The sequence below is a fragment of the Polyodon spathula genome, chromosome 13, assembly GCF_017654505.1.
Source record: "Polyodon spathula isolate WHYD16114869_AA chromosome 13, ASM1765450v1, whole genome shotgun sequence".
Classification (NCBI taxonomy): domain Eukaryota; kingdom Metazoa; phylum Chordata; class Actinopteri; order Acipenseriformes; family Polyodontidae; genus Polyodon; species Polyodon spathula.
Genome location: NC_054546.1, coordinates 25,720,932 through 25,747,093, shown reverse-complemented (window position 1 = coordinate 25,747,093; position 26,162 = coordinate 25,720,932). Strand labels below are relative to the sequence as shown.

The 26,162-nt window shown below is 43.2% G+C and overlaps 1 protein-coding gene across 17 annotated transcripts in view; it reads left to right on the top strand.

The window, feature by feature from the left end:
* Positions 1-26,162, top strand: part of LOC121325764 (calsyntenin-3-like) — a 133,883-nt gene that overhangs the window by 44,267 nt on the left and 63,454 nt on the right. For all 17 annotated transcript variants that reach the window (XM_041268746.1, XM_041268737.1, XM_041268740.1 and 14 more), the window contains exons 10-15: positions 2,381-2,493; positions 3,984-4,146; positions 4,302-4,346; positions 4,594-4,754; positions 4,884-5,032; positions 5,458-5,681. In XM_041268746.1, the coding sequence (XP_041124680.1) occupies positions 2,381-2,493; positions 3,984-4,146; positions 4,302-4,346; positions 4,594-4,754; positions 4,884-5,032; positions 5,458-5,681 (855 nt within the window). The remainder of the gene's footprint in view (positions 1-2,380; positions 2,494-3,983; positions 4,147-4,301; positions 4,347-4,593; positions 4,755-4,883; positions 5,033-5,457; positions 5,682-26,162) is intronic.

Sequence of the window (26,162 nt, the reverse complement as noted above, 5' to 3'; positions counted from 1 at the left end):
TTTTGAATTATTGAATCAGGTTGCCGCATAGTCTTCTTTGTTCAAAACTGAATCGATTCAGTTCTTTTAGCTTGTCTGCATATGAAATGTTTAAACCCGGAATAATTCTGGTTGCTCTTCTTTGCACTCTTTCTAGAGCATCAATATCCTTTTTGTAGTGAGGTGACCAGAGCTGAACACAATATTCAAGATGAAGTCTTACTAATGCATTGTACAGTTTTAACATTACTTCCCTTGATTTAAATTCAACACTTTTCACAATAAGTCCTTTGTTGGCCTTTTTTATAGCTTCCCCACATTGTCTAGATGAAGACATTTCTGAGTCAACAAAAACTCCTAGGTCTTTTTCATAGATTCTTTCTTCAATTTCAGCATCTCCCATATGATATTTATAATGCACATTTGTATTGCCTGCGTGCAGTACCTTACACTTTTCTCTATTAAATGTCATTTGCCATGTGTCTGCCCAGTTCTGAATCTTGTCTAGATCATTTTGAATGACCTTTGCTGCTACAACAGTGTTTGCCACTCCTCCTATTTTTGTGTCATCTGCAAATTTAACAAGTTTGCTTACTATATCAGAATCTAAATAATTAATGTAGATTAGGAATAGCAGAGGATCTAATATTGGTGTTTGTGGTACTCCACAGGTTACCTTGCTCCATATTGAGGTTTCTCCTCTAATCAGTATTTTCTGTTTTCTACATGTTAACCACTCCCTAATCCATGTACATGTGTTTCCTTGAATCCCTACTGCGTTCAGTTTGAGAATTAATCTTTTATGCGGGACTTTGTCAGAAGCTTTCTGGAAATCTAAATAAACCATGTCATGTGCTTTGCAATTATCCATTATCGATGTTGCATACTCAAATAAATCAAGCAGGTTAGTTAGACATGATCTCCCTTTCCTAAAACCATGTCGACTGTCTCACAGGATCCTGTTACCATATAGGTAATTTTCCATTTTGGATCTTTTTTAATTTAGTCGTCTCCAATTTTTTACCCCGGTTTTCTCCCCAATTTAGTGTGCTCAATTATTATCTGTATCCTCGGCTCACCCCTTGCAACCCCCCTGCCGACTCAGGAAACGGAGGCTGGAGCATGCGTCCTCTGGATCATGCTCCTGTGAATCCATCATTTTTCGCACTGCGGCTCCACAGCAAAGCCACCAGACCTAAAGCGCCAGAGGACAACACAGATCTGGCGGCTCCACTGCAGAACCACAAACGCCTTGTTGGCCACAGGGGTCACTGATGCGCGGTGAGCCGTGGATTCCCCTGCCGACCTAAACCCTCCCTACCCGGGCAGCGCTCGGCCAATTGTGCGCCAGGAGCTCCTCGTCACGGTCGGCTGTGACATAGCCTGGACTCGAACCTGCGATCCCAACTATAGGGCACATCCTGCACTCCACATGGAGCGCCGTTACTGGATGCGCCACTCAGGAGCCCTTCCATTTTGGATCTTATTACAGTTTCCATAAGTTTGCATATAATAGAAGTTAGGCTTATTGGTCTGTAGTTACCTGGTTCGGTTTTGCTTCCCTTTTTGTGGATCGGTATTACGTTTGCAATTTTCCAGTCTGTCGGTACAACCCCTGTCTCAAGAGACTATTGCATGATCTTGGTTAGCGGTTTGTAAATAACTTCTTTCATTTACTTTTTGTTTATTTTAAGAGCTCCTAGTCCCTTTAACACTTTTGCCTCAGTTATGCTAAAGTTATTTAAAACTGGATCGCAACAGGTTGACATGTGGGGCATGTTGTCCGTATCCTCCTTTGTAAAAACTCCTTTCTGAATTTATCTCCATGTATTTAATGAGCGTTTAATCATAGCAGCCCTGGTTTGTGTGTGTGAGTGAGAGTGTGAGTCCGTGCTTGTGTATGTGTGTGTGTGTACTTGTGTGAGTTAGAGAGAGTGTGAGTGAGAGTGTGTGTCTGTGTTTGTGTGAGTGAGTGAGAGTGAGTGGGTTTTTGTTTGTGTGTGTGAGTTTGTGCGAGTGTGAATGAGCGTCAAGGGGTGTTCACACCAGACACGGCACGCATGCCGCCTCCTTGCTTGTTGCTTTGTATTGCCGCACTCACACTTATTCTCACTCACACAGACACACACACACACACTAGGGCTACTATGATTAAATCGATCTCTCTCCCTCCTGTACACTCACTCTCACACTCCCTCTCCCTCTCTCAGATGACTCGTTCTCTCACTACTCTCGGTGCACGGCTGTCGTTTATCCCTCCTGTACACTCTCTCTCACACTCTCCCCCCTTCGCTACCTTTCTCAGAGGACTTGTTCTCTTACTGCTGTTGGTGCTTGGCTGTCGTCTCTCCCTCCTCTACACTCACTCTCACACTCTCTCCCCCATCTCTCCCTCTCTCAGATGACTCGTTCTCTCACTACTCTCTCTCGGTGCACAGCTGTCGTCTGTCCCTCTTGTACTGGCCGCAGCTTACCAGCGCTAGACCTGTCAAGTTCCTCTGGAAGCTGGAACAGGTAAGAGACGCTGGTAATGTCCAGGCCACATGCTTCTCACAAGGGCTCAAGATTTTTACACTAATGTATTCTGATTCGCTCAATGAAGTTCCATTAGTAGCGAGGGACCTCTTATTTTTAGTATTTATCTTTTACCTTTAGGTCAAATACTTCGCAGCCATGGAGTTAATTTTCATTGCTATGCCAATGATACGCAAATTTATTTACAGGCCAAACCTGAGTCAAGTCTTGTTTTTCTATACGTCTTGCTTGCCTTTCTGATATTAAAATTTGGATGCAAAATAATTTTTTTAAATTAAACAGATAAAACTGAGATGCTGTTAATTGGGTCTTCTCAACAGCTTCGTGAATTGTCAACCTAAAAATTGATTGGGTTGAAGCATGTTGCGCTTCTGAAGCCTGAAATCTTGGTGTGAACTTTGACTCTACTTTCTTTTGAGTCCCATGTTAAAAATACCACCAAGATTTCCTTTTTCCATCTGCGCAACATTGCCCGACTAAGATCCTCCCTTACAGCTGTTGATGCAGAGAAATTAGTCCATGCTTTCATTACCTCTCGCATTGATTACTGCAATAGGCTATTAGCAGGGGTCTCTGTTAAGCTCCTGCAGAGACTCTAAATGGTCGAGAACGCAGCAGCCAGGGTTTTCACTAGAAGCCCACTCTCTGCTCACATCACCCCTATTTTAGCATCCCTTCACTGGCTCCTGGTAAGGCAAAGAACAGATAATTTTACTCACGTACAAAGCCCTGAATAATCTAGCATCAGCCTATTTAAAATAACCTTTCATTTTCCATGTCCCTGTATGTGCTTTAAGATCTGGGGACCAAAGATTGCTGGTTGTTCCAAAGACAAGGCTGCGAACAGTGGGAGATCGGCTATGGCTTTTTAAATTGCTTTTAGTTCTGTCTGTTATCTGTTTATATTTTTATTTTTGTAATGTTCTTGTAGTGCTGTTTTATTGTTGCTTTTATTATTTTTGATTATTGTCATTTATGTATGTAAAGTGCTTTGTGATCCCTGAAAGGCACTGTATAAAATCAGTAAATTATTATTATTAAATTATTATTGCAGGTGGTGTCCAGTAGATATAACACTGTGGTTTCAGCCTCTGCGCTTGCAGACATTTTTCACATTTCTATTCACTGCCCCTCAGTCTGATCTGACATGCCCCCTTCATTATGCATCTCTAGTTTCTAGTGCTGGTTGTGTTCAGATAATCTTTAAGGCACACTATACTAAAGTCCTTTTTTCAACTGCTAACTCCTAAAGACTGAAAGCTGCATTAGATTCTGAAGTGAGTAGTTGGTTTCTTAATTGACGATTTTGTCTGTATATCTGTTCTTCGTGTGTCTGTATGCCTGTTTGTGTGTGTGTATGTGTGTGTCTCTCTCTGTTTCTCTGTGTATCTCTGTGTTTCTGTCTGTGTCTCTGTATGTCCCTCTTTGTCACTCTGTGTGTATCTGTGTCTCTATCTCTGTGTCTCTAGGTGTGTGATGATGACTGGCACCACTACGCTGTGAATCTGGAGTTCCCCACAGTCACGCTCTACGTGGACGGAGTGACCTATGACCCCGCTCTCATCCATGACAATGGCCCCCTGCGTCCCCCTGCCCCCCGCCCCCGCCTAGTCATCGGAGCCAGCTGGACAGGTGAGGGGGGCAGAGGACTGTGTATCTGTATTGAAATGCAAGAGGGGAAGGAATGGGAACAAAGCACTTGAATGGAAGTGTTCTGAGACAATGTTTAAGAAGTTACTGCAAAAGAAAGTAATCCGAGTTCTGTATTGGCATGTTCTCTCTTGCAGAAGAAGCTCAGAAGGGAAGCACTAACGGTAGTGAGTCTGAGCAAGGTGAGAGTCTGGGACAGGGCAGGTAATCTCCCATGAGCACCAGTGTGGGGCAGCGTGGCCCTACTCACTGTTTAATTAAGTTTTGTTGAGCCCTTTTATATTCATTAAACTTGAAACTGAATCTGTTTCTATCTCAGTTTATTCTCATTTTTAAAACATTGTTTAACCTCAGAGCGTTGAATATTGAAATACAGTTATTTGATGCTAATTCACCACTCCCCCCTCTCTCTCTCTCTCTCTCTCTCAGACCTCGCCCCCCCTCAGTTCCAGTCTCATTTTCGGGGTCTGCTGGCGGGGTTCACTGTGCGGCCGGGTCGTGTGGAGCCCCACAGTGTCATAGAGTGTCTGTATGCCTGCCGAGAGGGGCTGGACTTCGGGGACCTCGAGTCGCTGGGGTCGGGCATGAAGGTGAAAAGCGTGAGCCACGTGGACACTGGAGCCGTAAGAAAGACACTGCGGGGCAGTTTAATAACTCTGTCCCTCCCTGTCTCTGTCCCCTCCCCTCTCTCCCCCTCTACCCATCTCTCTCTGTCACAGGTCCATGTTAATCCTACACAGTCCATGCTAATTCTTGAGGGCGATGACATTGAGAATTTCAATCGGGCGATTCAGCAGATCACATATCGGAACTCTCTGAGATTCGCAACCCCTGGGGTCCGTCCACTGAGGATATCCACATCACTCAGGTCAGCAACCTGCATATCCCCCCACCCACACCCCTATCCCTCACTCCCCACACCCCTCCCCATCACGCCTCACACCCCCACTCCCCAAAACCCCACTCACTCCCCACACCCCTAACCATCACACCCTCCCCGTTACGCTCCACAACCTCCCCCTCACTCGCCACACCCCTCACCCTCACTCGCCACTCTCCTCACCATCACTCACTCCCCACACCCTTCCCTTCACCCCTCACATCCTCCCCCTCACTACTGCACACCCCTCACCCTCACCCTTCACACCCCTCACATCCTCCCCCTTACCCCTCACACCCTCTCCCTCACTCCCCACACCCCTCACGCCCTCTCCCTCACTACCTCACACACCTCACTCTCACTCCCCACACCCTCCCCCTCGCACACACTATTTCTCTCCCTGTTTCTCCCAGGTGTTTCAGTGAGGAGGGCTGTGTCTCAATTCGTGATGTTGAGGGGTACCTGGTGGTCCTGCAGCCGGACGCACCTCAGATTTTTCTCTCTGGGATGGCTCACTTCGCATTGCCCGCCTCTGAATTCGAGACCCCCCAGGGGGTGCCCCTCTTCTCTGAGTTGAGGATCACCTGCTCCCTGTCCCACTCCATCAACACAGCTAGCCAGGGTATGGAGGGCGGAGGTGAGAAACTGTTCCCTGGCGTTGCCATTTTGGATTTGATTCCCTATAGTTTATACAAAAGGCTACCTCCAGACATGAGCCAGAATGGCAGCAGTTTCATTACTTCTAAAACGGTTTGTTTATTTTCTATTTGAATTTATTCTCCCACCCCACCCTTCTTCAAATTCAAATGGTCTTTACTGGTGTAGAGGGGTTCAATATAGCTACATTGAATATTCCCTATAATTATTAGGGAATTGAACTGTTAGTATTCATTACAGTATATCAGGGGTTCTCAGCCTGCGGGCCAATCAGCAAACAGCTGCGGCCCATGTGACATCCTGCTCAAATTTAAAACAAAATAATGTAGAGAGTGTACAGGCTGGTTAGATCGGCCAGACTACAGAAAATGAATGCTTTGTTGTTCACGGAGAGAAACACTTGTGAGGCTTCAGAAAGGAAAGAAAGGAAAGTGGCAGATAAAGGAAAGAAAAGGCCTTCATGCCCATGTGCTGTCACCCGTCATCACCCAGACTGTGAAGCAATTAGGAAGTAGAACACTAGCCCTTAGTGGCCCATTTATTCAGCACTTTATTGTCAGTGTCAGGTCCAGTATATTTTCACATGCACTGTTTATTTTACACATGCTGCTTTTTTCAGCGTAAAACAGGTTTAAAAGGCATTTAATCACAAAAGGACACTCAGTACTTTATCTCCAGCCAAGCCCCACCCCTTGTTCGCTGTATTTTTCACATACCTCTTTATGGACGTGCATACTGATAAATCCTCTTCTGATCACTTGTTTTAACTCCTCAATAATGCGATCCAAGTCATTATTTTATTATTATAACATCTCAAAAAGCTCTGCAAATGTCCATGATGTTCTTTGAGTGCAGGATGCAGAAGCAGCTATCTCCATTGTTGTGTCCGTGTTATCTCTGTAAGGCATGGGGCTATGAGATGCGCCTTTTTTTTTTTTTGGTCTCACTCGGCCATTGAAAGGTTTTCTTGGCTTTTTCTGGAGAAAAACGATAGAGACCTGTGGTTTACGCCTTTTTGATGATATCGGACAGGGTTAATCCTTCTTAATGTGAGAGCCATTGCAGTGTATTAATCCTTCTTGATGTCATCCTCTGAAAATAGGAGAGATTTACATGCTGACATAAACAGACATAAACAGTAGGCTATTAATTCCCCTTTGATTCAGCTTCCGGCCTTGATATAGGTTGACATATATAAGCTCGCTTGCAAATGGGACTCTTCAGTTTAAACTCAAACGATTTATTCATACAGCATAACAAAACAGACAATAAGCATTCGAATAATTAGTGAAAGCAACTTCTGTAGATGAACTAGAAGAAATTCTGTCACAATCACTGAGCTTAAACCTGTAAGCTGTGTGCAATTACAATGAGGATTCTTTATCGTTCCGCATAAACAAATAAACAAGAAACACCCACAGTTGTTGTTCCTAAAAGGCCATGCTCCAGTCCTGAAATATCGTATTCTCTATTTAGTTCTCCATTGGTATGTAACAAAGTAACTCCTATAGCATTACACGTCAGGCATCCACAAGTTACCAACATTACAATAGAATCACTTCCATAGGTTCCTAAGAGCAAATCAAATTGTACTGGATGCAATCAGATTAACAGAAGTGCCCTAATTGTTACGATAATGTTTACACTATAAGATATCTGTTATCTACTCACATGAACGCAGATATTTCAACTTTATATCATGGTTCAGCTCTCTTGTTTAGCATTAATCTTGTGCATTACTTGCATGAAGTCTCATCTAGACTTTCTAGAGGAAGCAGTATGGACTTCACAAGGCAGCAGGAGTGGGTCCTCCTGCGAGGAGCAGTTTGAAGAACGTGGTGCAGTACTAACAGCTTGGAAGCCATTTTTGCAGACACATTTAGTTGCTAAAACTCTTATTAATGTGATTTTGGAACAAAGGATACTAAGTCTCGAGTGACTGATTGTCTGGTCATACGAGAGCGGACACTTCCTTTGAGGTGAAGCTGTTAAACACTCTGGGCCCAATCTTCGATCTTTGCACAATCCCCTCGCTAAATTTGTGCCTCGCAAAAAAATAGTGCTTTGGCACAAAATGAGAGAGATTCCAAAACGGCACAAAGCAGTTGCGAGACATTGGAATATAGCAGTTTTTTGAGAAATTCACAAATCTGTTTGTGCCTCTCAAAACCGTCTGCGCATTCAATACCAATATAGCAACTGCACACAACAGCCAAGCGAGAATGCAGAATGATGGACAATCACCATTAGTAATGGCATTACCCCGACAAGCTGCTATCAGACCATTCAAATACACAGTTGACTCCATAGCTAGGTGCCGAGTTTTCAAATTAATGTACTGATAACGCCACTGTTTTATTGAATACGGACAGTATTGCATCACAAGGAAATACTATATAGGTTTCTTTAAAGGCCAGCTGATCCAACATAGCTGTATGTTTTTGAAGTAAAATTTAAAAAGACCAAAGTCTACTGTGGTAGCACATTCTCTGATTTGTAAATGTAACAAGTTCATTCACCTGAAAAGCAAACGTCAATCAAGCATTTTTATATAAACAATACACAGAAATGCGTTATGTTATTCATTCTGCTCATATATTATAGATTATAAAACGACGACTCATGTATCTAGAAAAAAACTAGTATTCCGATTGTATCCTAATACTAAGTGGGTATTTGGTATCATGTTTTCAGAATACTGGTATCCAGAATACGGACGGATTCATTTGGAATACCCTGTTTACATGGTATGGAATAGCTATTCAAATTCCCCACTATTCAGAATACAACTGGAATCCTGATAGAACAGAACAACTGGAACAGGTGCCTGGATAGCAATATGGGTGCAGTCAATTGCACCTACCACGCGCAGCAGGTGCACGACCTCATAAAAACCCCACATTATCTCCTCCGTTTGCTCTGGTACTAGGGAATTTAATATGTTCCACAGCACGTCTCAGCAACGTGGTTATGAACCTGTCGAGGTGGCAGGACTTGGCTGACTGGTTGATCCCCACTGTATCACCTGCTTCCTTCTGGAAGGTCCCGGTAGCCAGGATACACATATAGACAGTACCAATTCCTCAGACAAGGCATGACTGCACAGGTTTTTTCTGGCCAGGTCATCATGCAGAATGTGACATAGATGAGTCAGCATGTCTCAGTCGAGAAGATACCTGGACACGATTTGCTCATTGCTGAGCTCCTCGTGTGTGCCGAGGCCAGTACACCCTTTCAGCATATATTCACCTATGTCAGGGTTGCTGTTGCTGGGTGTGCCTTGCATCATTCATATCCAAATGTCGACGGGCACGCTGCATGCTACCCACGTTTCCCATTGTTGCCTGTTTGTAGTCAGTGCTGGAATGGTAGTGTGCACGGAGTTAACGCAGTCCTTTTACAATCCTTATTCTGTGTGTCACAAACCTGGATTTGTGCTTGGCGCATACCTTCGAATATACCAGGATCACGCGTTTTGTCAGCCACTCCCCCCCATATTGCGCGATGCATACATTTTATTTCTGCACAGCGCAGAATGGATTGTGACGTGCAAAAGTACGTTTCGAATATGGCAACATCAGTGTTCTATGCAAGCAGATGAGAACTTTAATTGAAGTCATTGTTTTTAGTCTTAATGTTATCTTATTTATTATTGATTTGTTTGATTCTGGATAACTTTATTTAGTCTCAGTGTTTCCTTAATTCCAATGACTTTCCTTATTACTTATTTTGTGTTGAAATCATTAAATTTTCCTGAATATGTTCCCCTGTCCGCTGGTCATCTCAGCCCCCAGGGAGTGAGGGTCGCTGTCAGACTGGCCAGTGCCTCCTTTGCAGTAAAGGTGTCCAGGCGTACTGCTTGTTTAGCTCTGAATACATGCCCTTGATTAAGGAATGTTTGGTTTCCATTTTACAATGCGCAGAGATCCTAGTGCAATTCATTCTCAGCAAATTGATCCCTCAGTACAGTGTCTTTATCTGGGACTCCCTCGGGCTGCACTGAGAGTGATCCTACAGTGTCTTTATCTGGGACTCCCTCGGGCTACACTGAGAATGATCCACAATACAGTGTCTTTATCTGGGACTCCCTCGGGCTGCACCGAGAGTGATCCTACAGTGTTTATCTGGGACTCCCTCGGGCTGCACTGAGAGTGATTATACACTGTATTTATCTGGGACTCCCTTGGGCTGTACTGAGAGTGATCCTCAATACAGTGTCTTTATCTGCCACAGGAACATTCCCTTACTGCTTCACCTGCTAGCTGTTTACGGGCAAAAAAAATCCCTTCTGTAATTTAGCAAATGGTTGTGCACACCCATCCACTCCCGTACTATTTCTATTATATACTTGTGATTCCTTCATTCCTCTAAAGAACAAAGTTTAATCTCATCTCCTGCTTCCCCCTGTGCCTCTTCTCTATGGGACAGGCGCTGGGAACCTAAACACACTGAATTTCATCAACCCATTGGTACAGAGACATAGGAACATAAACTAGTGGCTCTCCCTGACTGTCATTTCAGGGAGCACTCACATTATGCAATCCTGCGGGTGCCCCTACATGTCTTGACCTGGTTACCCCACCAGTAGCATATTCATGGGCAGGAGCCTCTTTTTCAGCAATTAGCTGCTCACAAGGCTTGCAATTCTGTTTGTAGTTCATCAAGAGACACGGTGAACACCAAACCAAATAACCCACCGACAAAGAAGGCAGACAAACGTTAAAAAAAATATAAAGCAAAACTGAAATCACCAGAATACCAGTCCCATCCCAGGGCTGAATTAAAAGAAAGTCCATGCAAACAAGTTGCTGATGGCCACAACCACGCGGTTCATTTGTCTTTATTGCCTCTCCTGAGGCCACGCCCATGTGGTTCAGTTGTCTTGCTATTGCTCCTGAGACCATGCCCACGTGGTTCAGTCATCTTGCTGTTATTCCTGAGGCCACGCCAATGTGGTTCAGTCATCTTGCTGTCACTCCTGAGGTCACACCCATGAGGTTCAGTCACCTTGCTGCCTCTCCTGAGGCCACGCCCATGTGGTTCAGTCATCGGTCACTCATTATAGAAGGCTGTGTGGTTAAAGAAACAGGCTTGTAACTAGGAGGTACCTAGTTCAGGATCTTCACACCAGGAACTGCCCAGCCCCAATCCAACAGCAGTAGCATTGTACCTGAGGAAGGGAGCTTCACTATTACTTATTGACTGATTCTCTTTCCCACGAAAACTAAAACCCTTATTAACATCAGTGAGAAAGCATCAAGCATCAGTCTATAATTTCTATTTTGGTTAGAGGATATTTAAATAGACCCATGTCTAACTTTTAAGAATATATTTATTTTGTATTCTATTTGTAAATTAACTTTGAGTGTTGGGCACAGCATGAACAAACTGTTTGGCCATCACAGCTGGTAAATTGAGATTGTTGGGTAGCCATCAGAAGATGTTCAAAGACCAGGGCTTTGCACCTGTAGCATGTCATATTGAGACTAGCAACAGATTTCACCCTCTTATTCAACATGAGACAAAGTAAACTACTTTTAGCAAGGTGCTTTTGGTGGGTGATTCTATTATTAGAGACATCAAGCCCAGTACTTGCAAATGCGAAAAAGGTCTCTGTTAAATGCTATCCTAGTTCTAGAGTCCTTGATTTTGCTGCAAAGTTGGAAGACCTGGTTTGAAACCATGGACAAGTGTCTGGGTTGATTGTTCATGTGAGCACAAATGATATTCGATTAAAGAAATCTGAGGTTCTCAAGGATAATTTTAAATCACTGTCTAAAAGCAAAACAATTATGTTACAATATAATTATCTCTGGCCCTCTTCCTGTGGTTAGGAGAGGATGTGAAGCCTTTAGTAGAATCATCTTTAAATTGCTGGCTAGCTAAATGGTGTGCCTCTGAGAATCTAGGCTTCATCGATAACTGTGATAGGTTTTGGGAGAGACCTGGGTTCTTTAAAAGAGATGGTCTTCACCCAAACAGAAGAGGCTCATTTTTACTAACACAAAATATAGAAAATTACTGTAAAAATGCACAACTTATTACATTGGCTAGAGGTGCCCCAATTAATTCACCAGCTAAATATAATATTGACATAATATCTGCCCCTTGCTGTAAACTACCAATCTTCAAGAGTGTCTTGTACTGCAAATCTAATCAAAATTAAAACTTCAACAGGGGGCAGTTCCAGTAGCCCGGCACTATCCTCTCTCAAGTTAGCATTATTCAATGCAAGATTTCTTGGTAACAAGTCTCTGTTAATTAACGATTTCATTTTGGAAACAAAGTTGGATATTCTAACTTGGTTAAAACAAGATGATAATATAGCAGTAGTAGAGGCTTGTCCATCTGGTTTCTCATTTTATCAGAAAGCACGCACTACAGGTCGGGGCGGTGGCCTCGCTACAATATTTGGGAATGAGTTTAACCTTATTCATAAAGATGTAGATGGATACTTTTCATTTGAAATTCTATTTTTTGCTGTTAGTTGTCCTATTCCCATTTATGTTGTTGTTCTTTACCTCCCCCCTAAACCCAACTCTCTGTTCTTGTCTGAGTTTGGCGAACTCTTATTGACGCTCGCTGTCAGGCATGATAGAATTGCGGTTCTAGGTGACTTCAATGTGCATGTTGATGTAGATGGAGATCCCCTTGGAAAGGACTTTATGAGTTTGCTCGAGTCTGTTGGTTATGTTCAACACGTATCGGGCCTGACTCACATCCATGCTGATACACTTGATCTAATTATCACCCGTGGTCTTGACATTCAGAATTTGTCTATCAGTGATCTTGCAATCTCTGACCATTTTGCTATTGTTATGGAACTGGTAATACCTAGCCCAATAAAACCCCTAGAATACTGTATTCAAACTCGTTCCCTAAATTCCTCCACTACTGAAAAATTCTTGGAAGCTTTATCCACTTGAGTACCTATTCATTCAGGATCAGTCAATGTATTGGTGAACAGCTACAACTCCACCTTTGGTAGCATCTTGGATACTGTGGCACCTCTTAAAACAAAAAAGTAGCTTTCAAAAGATCATCCCTGTGGTTCAATGATACAACTTTTTATGTTGCCTGGAAAGGTAGTCTGATTAAATATAAGGTTGCTCTGTCTTTAGCTAGATCATGGTATTAGAACATAAGAACATAAGAAAGTTTACAAACGAGAGGAGGCCATTCGGCCCATCTTGCTCGTTTGGTTGTTAGTAGCTTATTGATCCCAAAATCTCATCAAGCAGCTTCTTGAAGGATCCCAGGGTGTCAGCTTCAATAACATTACTGGGGAGTTGATTCCAGACCCTCACAATTCTCTGTGTAAAAAAGTGTCTCCTATTTTCTGTTCTGAATGCCCCTTTTTCTAAACTCCATTTGTGACCCCTGGTCCTTGTTTCTTTTTTCAGGCTGAAAAAGTCCCTTGGGTCGACACTGTCAATACCTTTTAGAATTTTGAATGCTTGAATTAGGTCGCCACGTAGTCTTCTTTGTTCAAGACTGAACAGATTCAATTCTTTTAGCCTGTCTGCATATGACATGCCTTTTAAGCCCAGAATAATTCTGGTCGCTCTTCTTTGCACTCTTTCTAGAGCAGCAATATCTTTTTTATAGCGAGGTGACCAGAACTGCACACAATATTCAAGATGAGGTCTTACAAGTGCATTGTACAGTTTTAACATTACTTCCCTTGATTTAAATTCAACACTTTTCACAATGTATCCAAGCATCTTGTTAGCCTTTTTTATAGCTTCCCCACATTGCCTAGATGAAGACATTTCTGAGTCAACAAAAACTCCTAGGTCTTTTTCATAGATTCCTTCTCCAATTTCAATATCTCCCATATGATATTTATAATGTACATTTTTATTTCCTGCGTGCAGTACCTTACACTTTTCTCTATTAAATGTCATTTGCCATGTGTCTGCCCAGTTCTGAATCTTGTCTAGATCATTTTGAATGACCTTTGCTGCTGCAACAGTGTTTGCCACTCCTCCTACTTTTGTGTCGTCTGCAAATTTAACAAGTTTGCTTACTATACCAGAATCTAAATCATTAATGTAGATTAGGAATAGCAGAGGACCTAATACTGATCCCTGTGGTACACCGCTGGTTACCACACTCCATTCTGAGGTTTTTCCTCTAATCAGTACTTTCTGTTTTCTACATGTTAACCACTCCCTAATCCATGTACATGTGTTTCCTTGAATCCCAACTGCGTTCAGTTTGAGAATTAATCTTTTGTGCGGGACTTTGTCAAAAGCTTTCTGGAAATCTAAATAAACCATGTCATATGCTTTGCAATTATCCATTATCGATGTTGCATCCTCAAAAAAATCAAGCAAGTTAGTTAGGCACGATCTCCCTTTCCTAAAACCATGTTGACTGTCTCCCAGTACCCTGTTACCATATAGGTAATTTTCCATTTTGGATCTTATTATAGTTTCCATAAGTTTGCATATAATAGAAGTCAGGCTTACTGGTCTGTAGTTACCTGGTTCAGTTTTGTTTCCCTTTTTGTGGATCGGTATTACGTTTGCAATTTTCCAGTCTGTCGGTACCACCCCTGTGTCAAGAGACTGCTGCATGATCTTGGTTAGCGGTTTGTAAATTACTTCTTTCATTTCTTTGAGTACTACTGGGAGGATCTCATCCGGCCCAGGGGATTTGTTTATTTTAAGAGCTCCTAGTCCCTTTAACACTTCTGCCTCAGTTATGCTAAAGTTATTTAAAACTGGATAGGAACTGGATGACATGTGGGGCATGTTGTCAGTATCTTCCTTTGTAAAAACTTGTGAAAAGTAATCATTTAACATATTTGCTATTTTTTTTTCTTCCTCTACGATTTTGCCATTTGTATCTCTTAAACATTTAATCTCCTCTTTGAATGTTCTCTTGCTGTTGTAATATTGGAAAAACATTTTGGAATTGGTTTTAGCTCCCTTAGCAATGTTCATTTCTATTTCTCTCTTGGCCTTTCTAACTTCCTTTTTGACTTGCGTTTGCAGTTCCGTGTACTCTTTCTGCGTACTTTCTTTTTGGTCCTTTTTTAATGCTCTGTAAAGTGCCTTTTTTCGCTGAATATTTTTTTTAATTGATCTATTAAACCATTTTGGCAATTTAGTTTTACATTTAGATTTGTCTACTTTAGGGATATAATTGTTTTGCGCCTCTAGTACTACGTTTTTGAAGAACAACCATCCTTCTTCTGTGGGTGTTTTCTCTATTTTACTCCAATCTACTTCTGTTAGTCTCTGTTTCATGCCTTCATAGTTTGCTTTTCTAAAATTGTAAACCTTAACTTTAGTCTTTACTTTTGGGGATTTAAAAAACACTTCAAATGAGACCATGTTATGGTCTGAGTTTGCCAGTGGTTCTCTGACCTCTGTTTTAGTTATTCTGTCTTCGTTATTTGAAAAGACTAAATCAAGGCATGCCTCCCCTCTAGTGGGTGCCTTCACAAATTGTGTTAGGAAGCAGTCATTTGTCATTTCCACCATTTCTATTTCATCCTTCGCGCTACCCACCGGGTTTTCCCATTTTATTTGGGGGAAGTTGAAATCCCCCATTAGTATGGCTTCTCCTTTGCTACACACATTTCTAATGTCATTGTATAACAGATTATTGTGCTCACCGTCTGAATCTGGCGGTCTATAGCATGCTCCTATTATTATGCCTTTTGAATTTTTGTCTGTTATTCTGACCCATATTGATTCGGTTTTATTTTCTTTGTCCAGGTTTAACACCTGGGCTTCAAGACTGTTTCTTATGTATAGCGCTACCCCTCCTCCTCTTCTGTCCTGCCTGTCTTTCCTATACAGTGTATACCCACAAATATTATATTCATCCCCATCACTCTCAGATAACCACGTTTCTGTAACACCTATCACATCATAGTTACCTGTTAGTGCAGTAGCTTCAAGTTCTAGAATTTTGTTTCTGATACTTCTAGCATTTAGATAAATACATTTAATGGTTGTCTTACCTGAGTTGTTGTTCTTGTTTTGATGCGGTCTCCCTTCTGTTTTTTTTGTTGATTTCTCCCCCCTTCCTTTCTAGTTTAAATGCTTCCGAACCTGCTCGAGGATCTTTTCTCCGAGTAGACTAGTTCCCTTGTTATTTAAATGCAGTCCATCCCGTCTATACAGATAGTCCTCGTTGTAGAATGTGGTCCAATGATCAAGATAGGTGAAGCCTTCCCGTGTGCACCACGTCTTCAGCCATGCGTTTTGATTAATTATTTCCAGCTGTCCATATGGTCCTTTGCAAGGTGCGGGTAGTATACCAGAAAATACCACAGTTTTGGTTTTCTCTTTTAATTTCCTTCCTAGCTCTCTGAATTTGTTTTGCAGGGATTTTGGTCTGTCTCTTCCAATGTTGTTTGTACCGATGTGGACGACTACTACCGGGTCGTCTCCTGTTCGTTCTAGGAGCCTGTCCACGTTCTCAGTGATGTGCTTGACCGAGGCTCCCGGAAGGCAGCACACTGTTGTAGTAAGGGGGTCCAAACTGCGAATTGAACTTGCTGTGTTTCTCAATATGGAGTCCCCAACAATCATGACCTCCCTTCTTTTTGCTGTCTGGTCACCACTGTCAATAGGGTCCTGGATGTTGTTCCTTTCATTCTCTTGTTGTTGGTTCTGCTCATCACAATTCTGAAGTGACTCAAATCTGTTGGTTGTTTTGATTTCTGTGGTTGTGTTTGACGAAGTTTCTTTTTTTCCCTGCTTCTGCCTACCTGAACCCAGCTGTTCTGACCTTCTATCTCCCTGGTGGCTTTCAGTCTGTTAGGGGTGATGCAGACTTCCATGAATTGTGGGTGTGCCAGTTCCTCAAGATCCTGTTGCTGTCTCACTTCTTCCAGCTCCATTTCTAGCATACTTACTAGTTTATGCAAATCCTGGATCGCGCGGCACTTTACGCACACTTGGTTTAGCTCCGCTGGGTTTTCTCGGATTTCCCACATCAAGCAGGTGTCACAGATTACAGGCTTGAAGACCATGTTGAGGTTTTTTTTTTGAAGTTTAGTTTCTTCTGCAGCTGTCAACCTGCTTTCAAACTGCTTCGAAACTGCTCTGTACTTTTCTACGCCTGTACTTCTCCCACTCGCTGTCGCTTCCACTCGCTGTCGCTGGGAAGACTGCCTCGTTTAACTGCGTTGTTCTGCTGTGCTGTCGTCTCCTCCCCTCGCCCGTGTCTCAAAACGGCGCTGAATTTGAATCAGCTGCTCCGAGTTTCAGCTTGTTTGTTATCAGAAAAACACACGCGGCTGTGTTTCCCCAATGTCCCCTGTTTTCTGATTAAAGCAACTCGAGATGCAATTTCTCCTTTCTGCTTCGAAACTGCTCTGTACTTTTCCACGCCTGTACTTCTCCCACTCGCTGTCGCTTCCACTCGCTGTCGCTGGGAAGATAGAAACAAATAAAAATAATCCTCACTTTCTCTTTGAAACAATTGTAAAACTAAGACATAAACGGAGTAGACCATAAATACCCAGCTACCAGCAGGCTGTGATGACTTCCTGGATCATTTTAACAATAACATTATTAATATAAGAAATCAGGTATCAAATAGCACACTCAACCTTGATGAAACATTCTGTTATACTGGTAAAACTAGTTATCCATACCATGCTAAAGCAGATCAAACCTTTGCATCTGTTGCTCTTATTAACCAACTTGATCTAACTGATTCAGTTAATAGGACAAAATGAACTACATGTGCGGTTGATCCTATTCACACTAAATTATGTAAAGAAGTATTTTCTAAAATAGATAGCATGGTTTTAAGTATTGTAAATGGTTCCCTGTCATCTGGTACTGTCCCCAACTCCTTAAAAGTTACTGTAATAAAGCCACTGCTTAAAAAAACAACCCTATTCCCTTTCAAGTACAAAAGGTATTCCATTACACATGGGTTAACCTATTACACTTGATTCCACTGAACACTTCTACCAAAGTCGCGTCTACGCCCATGACATCAGCACGCCTGTCTCCACCCCCACAGGAGACAAGCTACGTGCAAGACGCCGCTCAGCGCCATTTCTTTTTTAGCCTTTTAGCCTTACTCTATCTTATTTTATTTCTGCTTGTTTTGTCCCTCTGGGATAAGTCACTGAAATAAAAAAGTTGTTAAATATTTTGTGTTTTTTACCGTGAGTCTCTTTACTCAGCCTTATGGCTTGTGGCAGCACCATGCTTGCCTGCCCTGCTCTCGCACATCGGTAACACAGTATTATTCATTAATACCTCTGTTCTACCTTAAATCCCGTTGGAGTTTTATTAGTCTTGTTTTTACAAGTAAAGTGTAATTTTTCAACTACGTTTTTAAATATATTGTGGTTGCAATTGCTGTATTTGTGTTTTTCCCCTTTTATTCCAGTACTGGGCACGCGGCTTACTGCTTATTGCTTACAAGCCTGCGCTCCTGGTCGGGCACTGTGTTAGCTCTCGGGCTGCACAGGCTAACTTGCGGACTGTAGCCAAACAGTTACAGAGTTTTACTCTGCTGCCCATGCCACAATAGCGGATAGCTTTGGCACCATTTTGTGAAGGCTTGTTAGTGGGAAAAAAACTGTAAGCAGGTTCTTGCATTGCATCCCTGCATTACTGCCTTGGTCACGCGCAGTTTACTTTTAGCCCTGCCAGTACCAAACGTACACTGTAGCGTGCACCGTACCGCACCGCACCACACCGTACTGTACCATACCGTGCAAACTACTGTGCCGCGTATACCGTACTGCACCGTAACGTACCACGTAATGTGCCCCCGTGTACCATACTGTGCCTCTGTGCACCGCACCGTACCGTACCACACCATACAGTACGGCACAGTGCAAGTATTGTGTACCATACCGTTCATCTGTGCACCATACTGTACGTGCAACATATTGTGCCCCGTATACCGTACTGTGCTCCTGCACCAGGTTGGTCTGTGCTTTTTAGTGTACCGCACTACACAGTGCACTGTAGCACACTGTAGCATTGTGCTGTATTTTATACCGTGCCTGTTACTATCCGTGTGCATTACTACAGTCTTGCTGTAAAAATGCCTGGCTTCCATGCTTGCACAACCTGCAAGAAGCCTATCCCTTCAGAGGATAAGCACAAGGAATGTGTGCGGTATCTTGATGCTGAGCATGCTCAGCAGGCTTTATGCAATCACTCCACGAGTGAGTTCTGTGCACTACTTTCCAGACAGTCGGTCGAGCGCAGGAGCAAACATTTTGCAGAACCTGCTCCCTCGATCTCCTCTCAGAGAGATATGTCATGTGTCTTCCTCACCGTGGTGGACGACACCGCTGGCGGCAGCTAGGAAACGACAACGCAGAGGCAGTAGCCCCTTCGCAGCTTCATCATTGACCTCATCCTTTTCCTCCTAACCCCCCCCCCCCCACCCACCCACCCCCGGTCTAGGGGTTCTAAGTAAGAAGGCCAGCCGTCGCCATTCCCCAAGTGACCCGGCTATTAAGGCCCAAATGGATCACATGTGGGAAGCCATCTCAGCCCAGAGCCAGATGTTAAAAGCACTGACGGAGGTGCGCCCGGCGCAACCAGCCCCTGCTTTCCCTGTGGTGCAAGCGGCTGTTTTAATGCTAGAGTGGGGACAGAATGACTTCTTGTCCCTTGCTGCCTCGGGGACTCCTGAGGAGCTAAAGTGATGGGGACGAATATAATATTTGTGGGACAGGCAGGACAGAAGAGGAGGAGGGGTAGCGCTATACATAAGAAACAGTCTTGAAGCCCAGGTGTTAAACCTGGACAAAGAAAATAAAACTGAATCAATATGGGTCAGAATAATGGACAAAAATTCAAAGGGCATAATAATAGGAGCATGCTATAGACCACAAGATTCAGACAGTGAGCAAAATAATCTGTTATACAATGACATTAGAAATGCGTGTAGCAAAGGAGAAGCCATACTACTGGGGGATTTCAACTTCCCCCATATAAAATGGGAAAACCCCGTGGGTAGCACGAAGGGTGAAATTGAAATGGTGGAAATGACAAACGACTGCTTCCTACCGCAATTTGTCAAGGCATCGACTAGAGGGGAGGCATGCCTTGATTTAGTGTTTTTAAATAACAAAGACAGAATAACTAAAACAGAGGTCAGAGAAACACTGGCAAACTCAGACCACAACATGGTCTTACTTGAAGTGCTTTTTAAAACCCCAAAAGTTATGACTAAAGCTAAGGTATACAATTTTAGAAAGACAAATTATGAAGGTATGAAAGAGAGACTAACAGAAGTAGATTGGAGTAAAACAGAGAAAACATCCACAGAAAGTCGCTAAAGTAGACAAATCTAAATCTAAAACTAAATTGCAAAATTGGTTTAATAGATCAATTAAAAAAAATATTGAGTGAAAAAAGGGACCAAAAACAAAGTACACAGAAAGAGTACACGTTGTTCCCACAAATATTATATTCGTCCCCATCACTCTCAGACAACCAAGTTTCTGTAACACCTATCACATCATAGTTACTTGTTAGTGTAGTAGCTTCAAGTTCTACAATTTTGTTTCTAATACTTCTAGCATTTAGATAAATAAATGTAATGGTTGTCTTGCCTGAGTTGTTGTCCTTGTTTTGATGTGGTCTCCCTTCTGTTTTTTGTTGATTTCTTCCCTCTTCATTTCTAGTTTAAGTGCTTCTGAACTTGCTCGAGGATCTTTTCTCCAAGTAGATTGGTTCCCTTTTTATTTAAATGCAGTCCATCCTGCCTGTATAGATAGTCCTTGTTTTAGAATGTGGTCCAGTGATGAAGATAGGTGAAGCCTTCCTGTGTGCACCACATCTTCAGCCATGCGTTTTAGATTAATTATTTCCAGCTGTCCATATGGTCCTTTGCAAGGTGCCGGTAGTATCCCAGAAAATACCACAGTTGGTTTTCTCTTTTAATTTCCTTCCTAGCTCTCTGAATTTGTTTTGCAGGGATTTTGGTCTGTCTCTTCCAATGTTGTTTGTACCGATGTGGACGACTACTATCGGGTTGTCTCCTGTTCGTTCTAGGAGCCTGTCCATTTTCTCAGTGACTTGCATGACAGAGGCTCCTGGAAGGCAGCACACTGTTGTAGTAAGGGGGTCCAAACTGCGCACTGAACTTGCTGTGTTTCTCAATATGGAGTCCCCAACAATCATGATATCCCTTCTTTTTGCTGTCTGACCACCACTGTTAATAGGGTCCTGGATGTTGTTCCTTTCATTCTCTTGATGTTGGTTGTGCACATCAAAATTTTGAAGTGGCTCAAATTTGTTGGATGTTTTGATCTCTGGTGGTTGTGTTTGATGAAGTTTCTTTTTTTCCCTGTTTCTGCCTACCTGAAGCCAGCTGTTTTTATCATCTTCTATCTCCCTGGTGGCTTTTAGTCTGTTAACTGTACTTTTCCATGCCTGTACTTCTCCCATGCTGTCGCTTCCACTTGCTGTCGCTGGGAAGGCAGCTTACCAGTCGACCCTTTGTACAGCGAATCACAGGCCCCCCCCAGCGGACGCTGGAGGAGATAAACCTGGTCACTGACCATCTCCTGCAGCTGTCCAAATACATAAGAACATAAGAACATAAGAAAGTTTACAAACGAGAGGAGGCCATTCGGCCCATCTTGCTCGTTTGGTTGTTAGTAGCTTATTGATCCCAAAATCTCATCAAGCAGCTTCTCTACAGTGGATAGTCTCCTGGCCGAGGCCTCACAGCACTAGTAGCTGTTTGACGACAGCTTTGTCTCTCCCAGGCATGAGTGCCTGGTGGGGACAAGGCCTCTCTTTTGGATGCCCCGGTCACGCCGGGCCATACGTTTGGTCCAGCGGTGGATGACCTTTTGCTGAGCTCCCAAAAGGCGCACGAATCCACCAAAGAGCTGGTTCGCTTGCTGCCCAGGAAGGCTCCTCAAGCCAGGAAGCAAATGGCACTTTGGCACCCTAGGGCTGAGCAGCCCCAAACTCAGCGGCCTACAGTGCCTGCAGATCGGGGGGCTCCCCACTAGAAGGGCAGGCAAACACAAAGGGGGCACCACCGCCAACATCGCCGACCACCTTTTGTACAAAGAGCAATGGTAGACTCACCGGTGGCTCAGCAGCAGCCCTAGGGGTTTGCTGCCACAGGTTCAGGGATTTTATTCAAGGAGCCACCTGGATTACTGGTGATCAAGCACCACAGTTGGGTGCTCACTACAATACAGCTCAGCTGCTCACCCCAGTTCACAAAGGGCCCTTCCCCCCTTTCAGGAGTGGTTATGACTTCTGTCTCCAACCCTCAGGATGCCCTGGTGGTGTCTCAAGAGGTGAGGACCCTGTTACAAAATGTTGCTATTCAGGTAGTAGACCCTTCTGATCTGGAGTCCGGGTTTTATTCCAGGTATTTCCTGGTGCCAAAAAGGGACAGTGGCCTACGGCCCATTCTCAACCTCAGACAGCTCAATCTGTTCTTGCGGCGCAGGAAGTTCAAGATACTAACAATAAAACAGCTCTTACGATCAGTCAGACCGGGCAACTGGTTCACTACGGTGGACCTGAAAGACGCCTACTTCCATGTCCCAATAAAATACAGCCACAGGAAATATCTGTGGTTCTCCTTTCAAGAGACCATTTATGAGTTCCTTGTTTTGCTGTTTGGCCTCTCTCTAGCTCCTTTTCGATGCATGGAGGCTATCCTTGCCACTCCCTGAGGCTACAAGGCATCAGAGTGCTCACCTAACTGGATGACTGGCTCATATGTACCTAGTCTCAAGCACAGGCAGTAATCCACACAGAACTGGTGACCGCTCACCTCGACAGGCTCGGCCTGATGGTGAACATGTCAAAGAGCCAACTGGTACCGTCTCAGACTACCATCTACCCAGGAACCTGCTTGAACTCAAGCAGCATAATCACCACTCTGTCAGAGGACAGAATCCAGAGGCTCCTGACATGCCTGAGGCTGTTTCAGCCTGGTGTGTTACTGGAGGTCGTCACCTTCCATAGGCTTCTGGGCCTGATGGCATCAGCATCTCAGACCCTTCTTTTGGATCTTCTCTGTATGCGTCCTCTTCAAGCGTGGTTCAATCGCAACGTGAGTCAATTTCCCTTGCAATCACATCTCCATCTGTCGGTGTCTCGACATTGTATGGAGGCCCTCTCATGGTGGAAACAGCCGGCAAACCTGTGTCTAGATGTGCCGTTGGGCAGTATCACCAGACGAGAGGTGATCACCACAGACGCCTCCAGTTCAGGCAGGGACGTGGTGTGGAACGGACAAGGAGCGCAAGGTGTGTGACAGCCCCCTTGGGTGGGGCTACACATAAATTTCCTGGAGCTGCAGGCAGTCTTTCTGGCTTTCCAGAGTTTCTTCCAGGAGGTGCAGGGGAGACACATGTTGGTCAGGACAGACAACACAACTGTGGTAGCATACATCAACCACCAAGGTGGTCTGTGCTGTCCCCATTTCCAGCTGTTAATATGGATGAAGTGGGGCATGTTTCAAACTTGGTGTTTGGCATGGCACATTTATCCCACAACTTGCTCAATGCCAGTCATTCTGCAGTTTTTGCAGGACCTCTTTGATGAGGATAAGTCCCCCTCGACTCTGAAGGTTTACTTGGTAGCCATCTCGGGTTGCCATGTTAAAACTGACTCTGTGTCCCCAGGGGCTCATTTTCTGGCTAGTTAGTTTCTAAAAGGACACAGTTTCAGCCTCCATTTGAAAAACAAAGTGCCTCATTGGCGGTTAAATGTGGCGCTGCATGCACTCACGAAACCACCCTTTGAACCTCTGCATTTTGCAGAGCTTAAATACCTATCTTTGAAGGCAGCATTTCTACTCGCTATTACATCTGCTAAACGTGTTAGTGAGATGCAGGCTTTTTCAGTGGCAAAAGCTTGTTTGGTTCATACAGAGTCTAGGTCTAAGGTCACGCTCCATACAATTCCGGACTTTCTGCCCAAATGTTTATCGACCTTCAATGTCAATCAGTCTGTGGAATTGGAGGCTTTCCATCCTCCTCCATTCCAGTCAAATGAGGAGCATCAGCTCCATGCGCTTTGCCAGGTCAGGGCACTAGCATATTATGTTGACAGGACAAAAACTTGGCGACAGTCTGAGTAACTATTTATATGTTTTGGAGCGAAAAACCAAGGTCAAGCTCTATCAAAACAAAGGCTGTCCAATTGGATAGTGGAGACAGTTAAGATTGCTTACGAGCAAGCTAACTTTCCTCCTCCAGAGATGGTTATTGGTCATTCCACCAGGGTTCTTGCTACCTCTTGGGCATTTTTTCAGGGTGCATCAGTCTCTGACATCTGCGATGCAGCGGTGTGGTCTACTCCTCACACCTTCAAAAGGTTCTACAGCCTTAATGTCCTGGATCCTCATAACCCTGCTTTTGGAACCAGAGTGCTGACAGCGGTGTCTCGGCCACATTCAGAAGCACATTCATGAGGTAATTATGCGTTCTGTAGACATTACTGTGTCTTTTCAGTACGGCAAGCCATCGGTCTTGCAAATTTGGCTGTACTGCAGGTCATGTCCTTACGACGGCTTTAGGTATACTTATCCATGTGTAATGGCATACATTTCGTACTTGAAAGGGAACGTAAGGTTATTATCATAACACTGGTTCCCTGAAGTAGAAATGTAGCCACTACAATTCTTTGGTCGCTGCATACATTCTATGCAGTAGGCTGAAGAAAATGTATGGCGCTGAGCGCCGTCTTGCACGTAGCTTGTCTCCTGTGGGGGTGGAGACATGCGTGCTGATTTCCCGGTCGTAGACACGACTTTGGCATAAACTTGTAATAGTTTTACCCATGTGTAATGGGTACAATTTCAGGGAACCAGGGTTATGATAATAACCTTACGATCAAAATGTTCTTAATAATTTTAGACCTGTCTCAAACATCCCCTTTTTATCCAAAGTTTTAGAGAAAGCAATAGATAAACAACTGAATACATTCCTTGCGTACATAATGTAAATGAAACATTTCAGTCAGGCTTTTGACCGGAACACTGTACTGAGACTGCCCTCATCAGAGTGTTAAATGATGTGTTGATGTCTTCTGACAAGGGTTCGCCCTCTGTTCTTATTCTTCTGGATTTAAGTGTGGCTTTTGATACCATTGACCATTCAATTCTGATTGCATGTCTTGAAAATTTTGTTGGACTGTCAGGTTGTGTCTTCAGATGGTTTAAATCTTTCAAATAGGTTTCAATATGTTAAAATTGACAAAGATTCCTCTGGTTTATCAGAAGTTAAATGTAGTGTTCCACAAGGCTCCGTTCTTGGGCCAGTTTTGTTCTCCCTCTACATGCTGCCTTTGGGTGGTGTTATCCGGTGACATGACATCAATTTCCATTGCTATGCAGATGACAATCAATGATATTTATCTCTTAAAAGAGGTGACATCTAAACTGCAAATATCCTTACTGTGTGTCTTGCTGATAATAAACAGGGAATGTCAAAAAATCTGATAAAACAGAGGTAATGCTATTAGGATCAAATAAGCAATACAAATTCAGATGTTTTTTTAAGTTGACAGACTTTCAAGTTGAGGTCTGAAATGAGAAATCTGGATGTAACTTTGATCCATATCTCTCATTTGAACCTTATATTAGAAAGATAACCAAAGTATCCTTTTTTCATTTAAGAAATATTGCTAAGCTGTGGTACTTTCTCTCCATGCAAGATCAAGAGAGGTTGATGCATGCTTTTATAACATCCAGACTAGACTAGCAATGCTCTGTTCTCTGGTATTCCCAGATCAATCTTATCTCAACTGCAGTTTGTGGAGAATGCTGCTGCCAGGGTTTTAACAAGAAGTACAAGATATGAATACATTACCCTGGTACTGGTAGCCCTACATTGGCTCCCTGTAAAGTTCACGGTTGATTTTAAGGTTATGTTTATTACATACAAAGCATTAAATGGTTTAGCTCCCTCATATTTAAATGATATTTTAATCCAATACACACCTATAAGACCACTGTGATCCCAGGACGCAGGACTGCTTTTAAGACATTTAACATTTTTAAAAAGAACACAGGAGGTAGAGCATTTGACTTTAGAGCTCCCGAACTATGGAATCAACTGCCAGTTTCTGTAAGGGAGGCACCAGCTGTAGCGGTTTTTAAAGCCCGATTGAAGACATATTTTTATAATCTGTCGTTCACATATTATCTTGTATTTACCTGTATAGTTTTGCATTTTCATATTTATTGCTGATTGTTTTTTGTGCTCACCAAACAATTGCTGTTTTGTTCTGTTGTGAATCGCCCTGTGAAAATTTATTGTGAAGGGTGCTATATTAAATAAAGACTGACTGATTGATTGTGCTCCGTCTTTCGGGTGAGACGTTCTTGTAAGTGAATCTGCAGCTGATGCATAGTTCACACACCCTAGTCTCGTATCTTGTAAATCGCTTTGTGATGGTGGTCCACTATGAAAGGCACTATATAAAAATATTATATTATTATTATTATTATTATTATTATTATT